At 32.1% G+C, this 13,439-nt stretch overlaps 2 protein-coding genes across 2 annotated transcripts; one reads left to right on the top strand and one right to left on the bottom strand.

Moving 5' to 3' along the window:
• The first annotated feature begins 709 nt into the window (after window positions 1-709).
• Window positions 710-4,663, top strand: LOC116346631. The gene is made up of 6 exons (XM_031776793.1): window positions 710-1,066; window positions 1,265-2,342; window positions 2,496-3,089; window positions 3,170-3,730; window positions 3,844-4,208; window positions 4,628-4,663. The coding sequence occupies exons 1-6, from the start codon at window positions 710-712 to the stop codon at window positions 4,661-4,663; spliced, it is 2,991 nt and encodes a 996-aa protein (XP_031632653.1).
• Window positions 4,664-7,753: 3,090 nt separating this feature from the next.
• Window positions 7,754-9,001, bottom strand: LOC116346630. The gene has a single exon (XM_031776792.1). It carries the CDS (start codon window positions 8,999-9,001, stop codon window positions 7,754-7,756), a length of 1,248 nt encoding a protein of 415 aa, XP_031632652.1.
• Window positions 9,002-13,439: the final 4,438 nt, after the last annotated feature.

Genomic DNA, 13,439 nt, shown 5'->3' with positions numbered 1-13,439 from the left:
ATGTTTATGTATGCAATGTTAATTTCAATCTTGATTTTTCCATTTTTTAGATCTAATTTGTTTATAAGATATTCTCTGCAATTTCAATATTTAATAGATATACCATGTGAAGAAGAAAGATTTCAATGAATGATTACTTATCTTTTCGAAAAATTATCTCTCTCTCTCTCTCTATCTCTCTCTCTAAGATCAACATTTCATATTTACATTCATATGCAGTATATTTTTATCTCAAACCGATTAAAAATAAATATGTACTATATCATGGTGAAATAATTACATGAATCTGGAAAAAGGAGAACCAATTATGCATCTATGATCCCTTTTGCATAAATTATTAACAAACATATGAATGCAATGTTAATTTCATTCACGTTTTTTTTTTTAGATCTGATTTGCTTGTATGAGGATATTCTTTGCAATTTCAATATTTAATTGACATGTAAATTAACCATGTTTAAGATGTCATGTAAGAAAGAAATCAATGAAATAATTACAAACCTTTTCGAATAAAATAAATATATGTGAATAAATACATTTCATTCGCTCGCTCTCTCTCTCTCTCTCTCACTCACTCATTTATTCGCTTACCCTATCATTCGTTTGCATGTTGTTTATTAGTGTACATTAGCTTTTTTTAGACTTATTGAATAAAATGATGATACATTACAGCTAGCAAAACAGTCGATCTGCAAGACAAAGAGTAACAATGTCGAATTTTGAGCATGAGAACGTTGATGTTGACATTCCGCATGTAGAATTACAAGAATCTAATTCTGCATTTGGTCGACGTATACGTGAATTTGAGTTAGTGAATTTTGGATATAAAAAAATAGATGAATTTTTGATCGGTGCATTTGATCTCTACGAAGCGCAAATAGTCGCAGCTGTGACGCAATTCAACATAATAAAAACTGTTTCATACTTTAGTGCTGAATTCGAAAGATCTTTCGTAAAAGATGAAGTTAGTGATCCAATTTTTGAGACAAGAATGGTTCACATTCCAACGAAAGTTAAGGAAATTGATTCAAGCATGAATCTTAATGATTATTTCCAAAGTGAAATCGTTAGTTATCTGAAGAGAAAAGTGGATGAGGTGATGATTGAAGGTTCTGGTTTCACCTTGAAGAGAATAGATCGGTTGAGTGTGCAGATTTTTAAATATGAACCTTTGAGTGGATCCGGCTTTATAGACCTCCCGAAAATATTAAAAAACAAAAAATCGATTATAAATTTAAAAAACACCTATGATGAATGTTTTAAGTGGTCAATTTTAGCTGCATTACATCATGATCAAGTGCATGCGAAAAACAAGAACAGAGTGAATAATGCTGCAAGCTATCAACGTTGGGCAAATGAATTGAATTTCGACGGAATCGAATTTCCAGTGCAGTTAAATCAAATTGAAAAATTTATGCAACAAAATGATGGCATTGCTATTAATGTGTATTATTTTGATTCGGAAAAAAAACGCATATGCCCACTCCTTCTAGCAATGAAACCGGTTAATTATCGATACGTTCATTTACTTTTGCTTACAGAAGAAACACAAATGTATTGCAAAGAACCAAGTGAAGTAAACACACATTCACATTATTGTTGGATTAAAAATTTGAATGGATTAGTGCGCGCTCAGTTGACCAAGCATGAACATAAAATATCGATTTGTGATCGATGTTTAAATCATTTTTATTCAGATAAAGAACTAGAAAAACATAGAAAAATATGTATGATCATGAATGAATCTGCGATTGAAATGCCACACATTGGAAACAAATATGAAACATTCAAAAATTATAAAAATGAGATAAAAATACCGTTCATTGTGTACGCAGACACAGAAGCATTACTTAAACAACCTGAAACACCTGTCTTTAACACTGATTGCTCAACACAGGCACATCAACATCATGAAGCGCATAGTATCGGATATTATTTCAAGTGTGAAAATGATGAATCGAGATCATGGTATGCAAACCATCGTGGTGCAGATTGTCTCGATTGGTTTATGATTGAATTGACCAAAATCGCAGAGGAGGTTTATGATTTTTTGGAAGATAAAAAACCAATGATTGCTTTGACAAAAGAAGAAGAAAGTTTATTTTCTCAATCGATTGCTTGTCATATATGCAAAAAAAGTTTCAATGATAATGCTGATGAACAAATCGGTATACGAGTGAGAGATCATTGCCATATAACGGGTAACTATAGAGGAGCCGCACATCAATCGTGCAATTTGCAATATCAAATCAGTCGAACCATTCCGGTTGTAATGCACAATTTGTCGGGTTATGATTCGCATTTGTTAATCAAAAAACTTGCAACTACCAAGAATTTCCCGGGTGAAATAACGATAATACCACATAATTCTGAGAAATACATTTCTTTCATCAAGAATATGCGTGGTGTTGGATTACCAAACCAAAATAATAAACAACAACGTGAAATCAAATTTAAATTCATCGATTCATTGCGGTTTATGTCTGCATCTTTAGATCATTTGGCAACACTTTTACCACAAGAAAACAAGCATATTCTCAAATCAGAATGTATAAAATCAGGATATCACTCGGTTGATTTGTTTACTTTGCTGAATCGAAAAGGTGTTTTCCCATACGAATACATCGATAACTATGAGAAACTTGAAGAGACAATGTTACCGTCAATAGAGAGTTTTTTCAGTACGCTAACACAATCTAATATATCAGAAGAGGACTACAAACATGCGCAGAATGTATGGGAGAAATTCGGAATACGCACACTCGCTGAATTTTCAGATCTTTATCTCAAAACTGATGTACTGCTCCTTGCAGATGTATTTGAAAACTTTCGAAATACATGTCATGCGACATATTCACTGGATCCTGCACACTATTTTAGTGCACCAGGTCTCTCGTTTGATGCGATGCTGAAATATACTGGCGTTTCTATTGAGCTTTTCACCGACATTGATATGTTAATGTTTGCAGAACGTGGAATACGAGGTGGTGTGAGTCAAATAAATAAACGTTATGCGAAAGCGAATAATACTTACATGGGTGAAGAGTTTGATCCATCAAAGGAATCTTCATATATCATGTACTTGGATGGTAAATATGAATGTTTCATTATCATTTTAGTATTTGTAGAAAATTATCTGTTTTTTCCTTTTTCTTTTTTTAATCAATAGCTAATAACTTGTATGGATATGCGATGTCTCAATGTCTACCAATCGGGGAATATCAATGGCTTTCAGAGCATGTGATCGAGCAGAATTTCAACACATTGGATTATCAAAAAAATGAATCTTCGATTTTAAATTTGAAGGATGAATCGGATATGGGTTATATATTTGAAGTTGATTTACATTATCCATCAAATCTGCATGAAAAACATAATGATTTCCCGTTTTGCCCAGAGAAACGAACCATACCCGGGATAACAAAGATTGATAAGTTATTGTTAACATTTTATGATAAGGAAAAATATATTGTGCATTATTCTATGTTAAAACTAGCTCTCGAACATGGTTTGATATTGAAAAAAGTTCATCGTGTGCTTCAATTCAGACAGAGTGCTTGGTTGAAACCATATATTGAATTGAACACAAAACTTCGTGCTCAAGCCAATAATGATTTCGAAAAAGATTTTTACAAGCTTTTAAACAACGCCATCTATGGCAAGACAATGGAAAATCTACGTTTGCGTTCAGATATTCGACTAATTAATAAATGGTATGGACGAGTAGGTGGTAGGAGTCTAATCGCTAGACCTAATTTAAAAGATGTAAAGTTTTCGATGAAAATTTAGCTTCTATCGAAATGAACAAAACACATATTGTAATGAACAGACCTATCGCCGTAGGAATGTGTATTTTGGAAATATCAAAAGTGTTAATGTACAAATTTTTGTATAATTACTTGAAACCAAAATATGGACAAAATATTCAAGTAGTATATACCGATACTGATTCATTCATACTCGAAATCAAAACATCTGATGTATACGCACACATTCGCGATGAACCCATTGAGTTTGACACATCGGATTACCTAGAAGGAAATATTTATGGAATTGAACGTCATAATAAAAAAGTTCCAGGTAAATTCAAAGATGAACTAAATGGTGAAATTTTAACAGAAGTTGTTGGCTTGCGATCGAAATGTTATGCTGTGCGAACGCTAGGTGGAATTGATAAAATGAAAAAAGCCAAAGGCGTTAAGAAGAATGTATTGAAAAATAAGGTTTCATTCGATGACTACTATAAATGCATAAAAAATAATTGCATTGAAATGAGAAAACAATATTCAATTCGTTCGAAAAGTCATAATGTTTACACCATTTCAATGGAAAAGATTGCGCTGAATCCATTTGATGATAAACGGTATATAATTAAACCTGATTGTATTAATACACTCGCTTGGGGGCATTATCAATTGGATTCAGAGAAAATGAATAATGAATATCAATACGTATTGGATAGTGCAGAACATATGAAGAAATTATTAAAATTAAAATCAATAAAAAAATAATAATACACATATATGTATATTTTTTTTCTTTTCATTTTTATTCAATAAAAGATTTTTTTCAATGATTGTATACATAATTTGCATTTTTTTTATTAAATCTATTTTTTATTTTCTAGAAAAAAAAATCCTATTTCAGTGAGCATTTCTTCTAAAATTTGTTTTCTTAATTCAAATCGATGCCTATCTAAAACATTGCTTATCCAATTACTTTTCCGTGCTTCACGATATGCGAATGTCCAAACATGCATATGTAGAATTTTAACGTTGGGATCAAAACTCACACTTTTCTTCTTCATCATATTATTTTAATACATATTTTACATTATTGAATATTAAACTTTGTAGCGTGTTCACACTATACCACTTTAACACAATCTAGTGGTTTGCGTTTGAACACATCTTCGTATGATCGTTTCAATTCCATCTTTCTTTTTGAAACTAATTAAAAATTTTCAATGTCTGACGTAAAAATTATATTCTCTGGTTTACGATGGGTAAATAATCTTCGTGCACATGCTTCGTACTCAATCAAACGATTGAAAACTGGACATGTTTTGCATGTACATATATCCCATTTTGAATCACAAACAAACCGGTTTTCGTTGACAGAAAAAACATCAACATCAGTGAATGGTGCAGTCTTCACAAGACCGAATGCAGTTATAGATCCTACAGTCAAGCTTTGCTTTCCAAACTCAATTTTAAAATCACCATCGAATGGTATCTGTTTCATATTAAAAAAAAATTCCGATTTGCCTGCGGAGGGAAATATCGCCTGCGTAGATTGGAGCACGTATAATTTACTAATGAGCCATTTGTATTCATCATGTGAAAAATGTAAATGTTTATAATCAGAAAGACTGAATATTGTGAGACAGTGACGTAATCCATCTGCTGTTTCAAACTTATGAATACGGCAAAGACTTCCACTAAATGCATACTCAGTTATTGCACTTGGTTTGCTCATGCGATATAAACGATTGCAAAAACAAGATTTCATTTTGTTTTATCTTTTTTTCCTTCACTACTGACTGTATTACACTAGTGTTTGAATAGAACTAATACATACATCACTATGATAATAAATATATACATCGAGTGTTGGAAATATAATGTTGAATTCATCAAAGAAATCATCAATTATCGGAATAAGATATAGTTTTTGCTTCAATGGTTACACCCCAGAATTTCATCAATATTATTGTTCCGTAGTGGGCTTTAGTGTATGATTGATTATACCACATTTCTCCAGCATTTGATCCAACGATACCGTAAATTATTTTTGTCCTCTCCGATACAATATTTAAAATATCATCCTTTTCTGTTTCTGATATAGGGGTACAGAACGCTTTACATGCGATATCGTAATGTAAATTAAATAAAAATTTTTGCAACTCCCACTCCAATTTCCATTCATCTATATTGCCATGATAGCGTTCGATTTCCATCCAATTGGAACAAAATGCTGGCGCTAATTTATCAATCGAAATTTTTTTCTGCAGAATGAAATCCTCAAATTTTTTCAAGCTTTCCTTTAATTGAGCTATGTCTTCAGTTTGTTTTGCTGTTCTTGTCTTTCCCCAATATGAATTTGAACACAATTTGCTTGTTTGTCGTTTATGATCGGTACCTTTACACGATTTACACATAATTTTTTTCACAGCTTGACTTGTATCTTTTTCCTCACTGGTCTCTGTAACATATGCCGGCTTGTTCTGATTTGTATTATCTTTTTTAGCATTGAAACATTCATTACAAATAATATCTGCCAATGTAAATTCTTCTTTTCGATCCGCAAATTCTGCAGTCTTTTTCATTTGATTACATCCTAAACATTGAAAAAACTGACCTACGCTAACCAAATTTCCATCAATGCAAACACTTCCCATTTTTCTGTTTTATCTTGAATGACTTTAAACAGAACTGAATCAGAATAAAAATCCGCAAAGTATTAACAATAAAATTCGAAATGCGTTTAGTGAATAATGCATCGTTCATGCAACTCTCACAAACCGAACCAAACTAATATTTTAAAATGGATGTAACATTTATTTATAATAATACTTAAATACATATATACAGAAAACATGTTGAAACAGGTTCTTAAAAACTAGTTTTTATTTTAATTAAAAAGAACTTAGTCAACTAAATCGCTTTCCGGGATCCATGAATTATATTCATCAGTGAAACCAAGCCATTTCACGTACACTTGTCCATTTCTCCTACGAATTATCTTTTCAACGAGATATTCAGTTGGATTTCTAACATGTTGAAGCTCTTCCGCATATACAGAACCTTTGATTTCTAGACCATCCCAACTTTTGAGCAGATATGTGATAGGATCTGTATTATTCTGAACTTTTCTAACACTAAAAATTGCCGTTGACCAATTGGGATTATAGCTTTTATCAAACACAGCTCGATGTTCGCTCAATCTCACGAAATCGCCAACTTTAAATTTAGCCATTCGATGTTTAGAATATTCACGGTTGTACTTATACACAGTATTGAGAAGCTCTTGTTCATTCTCATGCGTCACTTCATACGGCTTCATTTTTATTGTTCTATGCCTAGAGAAAAAGATAGAGAGAAAAAAAAGAGAATATTATTACATGCTGGTTTTATTAATAAATGATAATTATACTTACCGAGTGTTATTATAGGTATGGATGACTTTTTTAAGAATATTATACCATTTGTTTGATCCCTGTAAACTGAATTGCATATACAGTTTTCGCTTGATAGTGCGAATCAAGCGTTCAACAATGCTAGCCTTTTTAACACTATATGTAGAATAATGATTGACGTTGTCATATCGTGTGAGTAACTGCTTCATTAAACTGTTGAAAAATTCTTTCCCATTATCGGTATGTAAATTTCGAATAAGCTCTCCAACTTGATTAAAAAATTTTTCCATTGCTTCAGTCGTACTTTTTGCTGTTTTATCTTTCAAGGGTTCAGCGTATGCTCTTTTCGAGAATACATCGATGGCAATTAAAATGTATCTGTAACCACGATTATTTCCTTTAAACGACTGCATATCGATAAGATCGGCTTGCAATGTGTCGGCAATACCACGCATTGAATATTTGCGTCGCTCGAAATTTTTTCGAGCATATCGATGGATTTCTTCAACTATTTGTCGTTTAGTCATTTTACAAGCTCACGTATTACTATTTAATCAATTGATTCATGAAACTTTTTTAGCTTTTATAGTTTTTTTGTAACTTCAATCTATTCATTTACACACTTCTTTCAACAATTCCATCTAAAGGAGAATATACAAACTCATTGTCGTATATAATAAGACAATAAGCGGTACATTTAGCGGGTATATTTTCACTTGCTTTTATTTCCAATCTAATATCAACCGCACCATTTTTGACTGATTCATCCGATCGTGAAACATCAAATGCAAACATTCCATTTGTCTGGAATTTAGCAAAATCGATTGCAAACTGATTTCTATTTTCCGCACCGTTATAATATGATGATTGAATATTAGCATAAGCCTCATATAACTCTGAAAACCTTCCTGCTCCTATATCAAATTCATGCATATGATATGGATATACTTGTGAATTCAGATGTAAACGTACACTGTTTATTTTCAATGAGTTGAACTTTGATGCATCAGCAATTTTATTATCTTTTTTATCATGTTGAAATGCAACTAAAACATATCTCGGTTTATTCAAATGTGAAACTGCTTTAACTGACCAAACATGATTCATTGTTTGAGGGAGCTCTGGATACTCATACAAATCCCATGATCGATGTTGTATGGCAAATCTTTTATTCTTAACCAGAAACTTATTCATATCCATTTTTACTCTGTCTGCTAATGTAATGTATGGCATCTTCCATTCTAGTTTAGAAACCTCAATCTTTACATCGGTAGAACCAGCATCAGTTTTTCCACCCCAAACACAATTCATGCTATTTCGCGCTCGCGTCAATATTAACTCATGTCGACTATTCAAAATGAGTTTTTTATAATCATCACAAAATCCAAACCAAATTTTCAACGGTATCATTACATCATAAACCAATGTGCTATATCTACTTTGTGCTACTTTATCACTGAATGCTTTATTGAAATGATAATATCCAAGTGTATTTGATGGACATGAAGCTGCAGATAATTTCAGTGTTGATGTTATTCCAACATTTCTTATACGGTCAATTTCAACACCATTCAATTCGTAACGAGCATCGCTGAATAAAAACGATGGAAAGTTGTGTACAAATTTCACTTTGTCAGCAGAAGCATCGTCATTATTTTCAGTTTTTACAGTAACTTGCATGTAGAGATATGAATCACATGGTAGTAAACATGAGTCTTGATTCTGGATTGCAATACGAATCTCTTCTGATTCATTGAAAGAATTGGTATACGGCGTGTATGTATAAAATTCGTTTTTTATAATTGAATTATCCTGAGCAACAGTTGCTCCGATATTCAAAATTTTGCTGCTATTGTTATACATTGCTTACTTTTTCTTTGAGAGTTTTATTTCAATAATTTCCCACTCTAACAGTTTTCTATATTTTGTTTCACTTTAAGTCCAAGTCCTTCCAAAAACTGAATGTTTTTCTTCAAAATGTTTTTCTTTTGTTTCTTAGTTTTTTTTTGACTCTCCTCACCCAACACTTTTGCTCTAATAACACCGTATTTTCGATTGTCTATACTTTTATACTCTTTTTTCACACTTTTTCTTTTATTTTTAAAATCATCAAAGATTTTCGATCTAGCGTTGAAACTATGGTAGATTAACATGTTTAAATAAGTTTTTTAGTTGCTATCTCTCTTGATATTAATTCGGCAAATGATATCACCACCGTAAATATTTACTAGTCCTCCTTTATGATCAACAATAGCAATTTGAATGGAACGCAAACTCTTAACTTCAACTGGGAAATAGTTGAGATGTTTCGGATTTTCCACAAATGTTTGACCTTTCACATGTGATGTGCTAGTAGCAAACTGATGAATTATATGACTTCGCTGTCCATTTATATACGAATTGGAAATTATATCACAATTGATGCGTATTTCACTCAATTTCACTATTTCATTCAATTTGTTAGTATTTTTGATAATTAAATTGACTAGTGCACAACTATAATCACAATCCTCATCTAGTGTGATTTCAGGCAAAAAATTAGCCCGAAGTACTGATGAGGTACCTGTAAAAGCAACTGTAAGTGATGAAGTCATTTTCGAACTATACCAAACGATCGACTGAATTATTATCATTGTAAGACATTGATCTTTATAGCTTTTCTCATTTCCAAAACTCAAGATTCAATCTGCTTAACAATCTTCTTCATATTGTTTTTTATTTGAAATTTTTTCCGACTTCGATGATAAACACTTTCGAAAACTGTAACTAACAAATAATTCTATTTTACTGAGAATAATTTTGACGCTAATTAACCATGATACAATCATTGCAGCAAAACGTTCACCAATTCGCGAATCTTTCGCATATACTCGCCTAAAAGCTTTCAAAACTAGTATTTTATCTGCATTGTATCGCATTTTGATATCTCTGCTCTCTGCATAAGCGATATCATGCTCCTTGCATGCGCAATCTAAATCGTTTACTCCTTGTTCACCTTGCGCTAAACGATTCTCCAAATCAGTGTTGGGTCCACAGTAACTATATCCATTGATATGTATTTCCGGTAGCTTTTCTACAAATTGATCAATGAAAGAAGATGATTGACATTTTTTTTTTGTTCTTTGTTTTCCATGATGTTGATTCTTCAAAAAGATCACGCTGAATATTAACATTTTTCGAAATAAATTATCGCTTTTATATAAAAATCGATCATTCAACATCAAGATGCAGTTCGTTAAACATTCAATCGATATTCCAGTTGGAAATATAGATGAACGTACATCTACATCTATAAATGCATCTAAACCGAAACGTCATAGTGATCTTTTACCCAACAATGTGCGTTGTATCATAGCAGGTCCATCTGGATGTGGAAAAACGAACGTTCTCATTAGTTTGATTGAGAGCGAACATGGTTTGAAATTTGAGAACTTGTACTTATACAGTAAAACATTAGACCAAGAAAAATATAAATATTTATGTGAAACGATGCGATCAATTAAAGAAATTGGTTGCTATACATTCACAGCATCCGAAAATGTTGTCGATCTGAGTCAAATGAAAAAAAATTCACTTGTTGTATTCGATGATGTAATCAATGATCATGGTATTAATAAAACAGTGGTGCGTAATATTTTCACACTCGGGCGACATCACAATCTCGATGTAGTTTACATTGTTCAGAGTTATACAAAACTTAATAAGCAACTTATTCGAGATAATGCTAATTTCATAATTTCATTCAGACAAGATGACCTGAATTTAAAGCACATTTACAATGATTTTGGTGTGAACGCTGATATGAAGTTTGATCAATTTCGCAAGCTTTGCTTGGAATGCTGGCGTGAACCTTTTGGTTTTGCCTGCATTTCTCTTGAGCATGAAGTTAGCTCAGGTCGTTATCGGAAAAATTTCAATGAATATCTGCAAGTTCATATATAAAGAGGTGTACGTGAGTGAATAATGAAATAATTCATCAGCAAACTGCAATTCAAGAAAAAATGGATCAGGATAGTGTGTCGAAATTAACTGCTACGCAAAACGTTATCAGAAATAAATTCAAGCAAGCATATACGAATCGACTTGAGCATGAACATGATGTGAATCGAGTAATGAAGTCTCTCACTAACGATTCAGAATCTAAAGAGGTTGATTTTTCTCCTCGAAATCTAGCAAAATCATCATCAAAAAATAATGTAGAAAAAATGCAGTTATCAAGTAAAAGCTACTCGAATCATTCAATTGAATATAGAGCAAATGACCCGAATGAACTTTGTACTAGTTTGAGAAAACTACTAACTTTACAGATAACAGACAACGTAAATCGTACACATGAGATAAACTCTATTATAGAGAAACTGCGTGAGCATGAAATAATAATATAAATAGAAACAATGACAACAACATCATCAACAATAGTAATTGAGCACAAATGACTCGAGCAGATATTATAAATAAATTGAGACTACTACTATATTCAAGGTCTGTTGGCAATGTAACTGACATACATACATGACATTTTTTTGCATAGAAGTACTATAAATATTGTCGCATTTCATTTCATTTTGTTCAATAGTGCTTACTTTCTAACATAAGATGTTTGTGCGACATGTTTTTATTCTCAATTGTTGCTGCATGATTTTGTATGCAATTCAAGTTGAGTCGGCAATGAGTGTAGCTAAAATAAAAAGAACGCAATCTATATTACCACACTCTGGACAGCCTAAGCCTGAAATGATGCGATCCGCATCACCGGTATCAATATCATCATCCACATCGCTCGCATCATCATCACACATGGACACCGAATCGAAACCAATGACATCTACATCACGAAGACAGAGCTTTACAGAGAGTGAACTTCAACCATTGGCTGAAAAACCAAAGCATGTTCGTTTCCTTAGCTCGGTAAGTTTAAATGAAGCATTAGAAGGAACGCATAGCGATCATTTGAACCCCGCAAGAGATGGTGTATATGCACGTATTAGAAACGCACTTCGATATGGAACAGCTACAGCAATTGGAACTGCTATTGGCGTTGGTGGTTTTGAAGCCAGTAAAAAACTTTTTCCTGATAATAGTACTCAAGTAAATAATTCAGTGAATAGTACAACTCTAGATTCATATGGAATAAGTAATCCGTTTTAAAAAAAAAAATAGTGAAAAATCCACACATTGTAAAATTCAAGTTGAACAATAAAAAAATAGATGGAAAATTGAATGAGAAAATAAAACGAACTGGATTTTTCTTTTTATATTTTGAAAGGAAAAGTAAACATTGAGAAAAACAAACCAATAAAAAAAATATGTCATTGTGAATTGTAGATACAAGTAACCATTCGGATTTAGCTTGTCATTTTTTTCAATTTATTTTCATTTAAATTTCAATTTGTGTTTACACTTTTAATTTGTGTTAAAAGAAAAGAAAAGAAAATGTCAATGATAAATTTTTCTAATAGTGATGATTCGTTACTAAAAATTGTACGAATCATCATGCATTCATCATGTGATTGTGCTGATTGTGAAGAATTTAATGTGAATGTTGTTGATAATGAAACCAATGTGGATGACGATGACATTAGCGATCAGACTTTCGTTTCATGTGAAGAGTTTTCAATTGACGAGCATTCAATTAGTGAGCAGCTAACCGTTGATGATGACAATCCCTCTCTAAATTTATTCATGAAGCGATTGCAACAGTATTTCAGACGATGGTGGTGGTGCATCCTGTTACTTTTGGTTTTTTTCGCAGTCAATTATTTCATCTTCAGGCAAATTTGTAGCAATGAAACAACCAACGAGAACAATATCAACCAATCATCAACACCGGGCTCTGATGGTATTTGGAATCCGATTACAACAACCAAAACGGAAATAAATATCATTTCTCACACTGAAAATTTTATTAAAATATAAAAAAAAAATTCAAAACAAAACAAAAATGGTTTTTTATGTGTATTGTGTATGTGTATGTCTTTTGGAGTTTGCATTCGTTCGATTTGTTTCAGGTTTTCAGATTTATAGAAATTTTATCAATCACTCTGATTGAGAAAAAAATACTATGGGCATACTATGATGTAAGTAATTTTTGAGCGTACATAATGCTATTGAGAATATTGAAAAAAGGTAAACAGATGCAACAGCAGCGAAAAAGCTTCTATATCTCAAAATAATATTAACGATAGCAATAGCATACACATGATTGTTGGCCATAATGGAATACATCATAAGCATGTTCGTTGACGTGATTGGGTGTTGCCCATAATGAAATACAAAACATGGTGGCATTGACATTGAATGT

The sequence above is a fragment of the Contarinia nasturtii genome, unplaced genomic scaffold (genome assembly GCF_009176525.2).
Source record: "Contarinia nasturtii isolate CC-2019 unplaced genomic scaffold, AAFC_CNas_1.1 Cnas_scaffold_1621, whole genome shotgun sequence".
Classification (NCBI taxonomy): domain Eukaryota; kingdom Metazoa; phylum Arthropoda; class Insecta; order Diptera; family Cecidomyiidae; genus Contarinia; species Contarinia nasturtii.
This window is presented reverse-complemented; position numbering and strand designations above follow the sequence as displayed.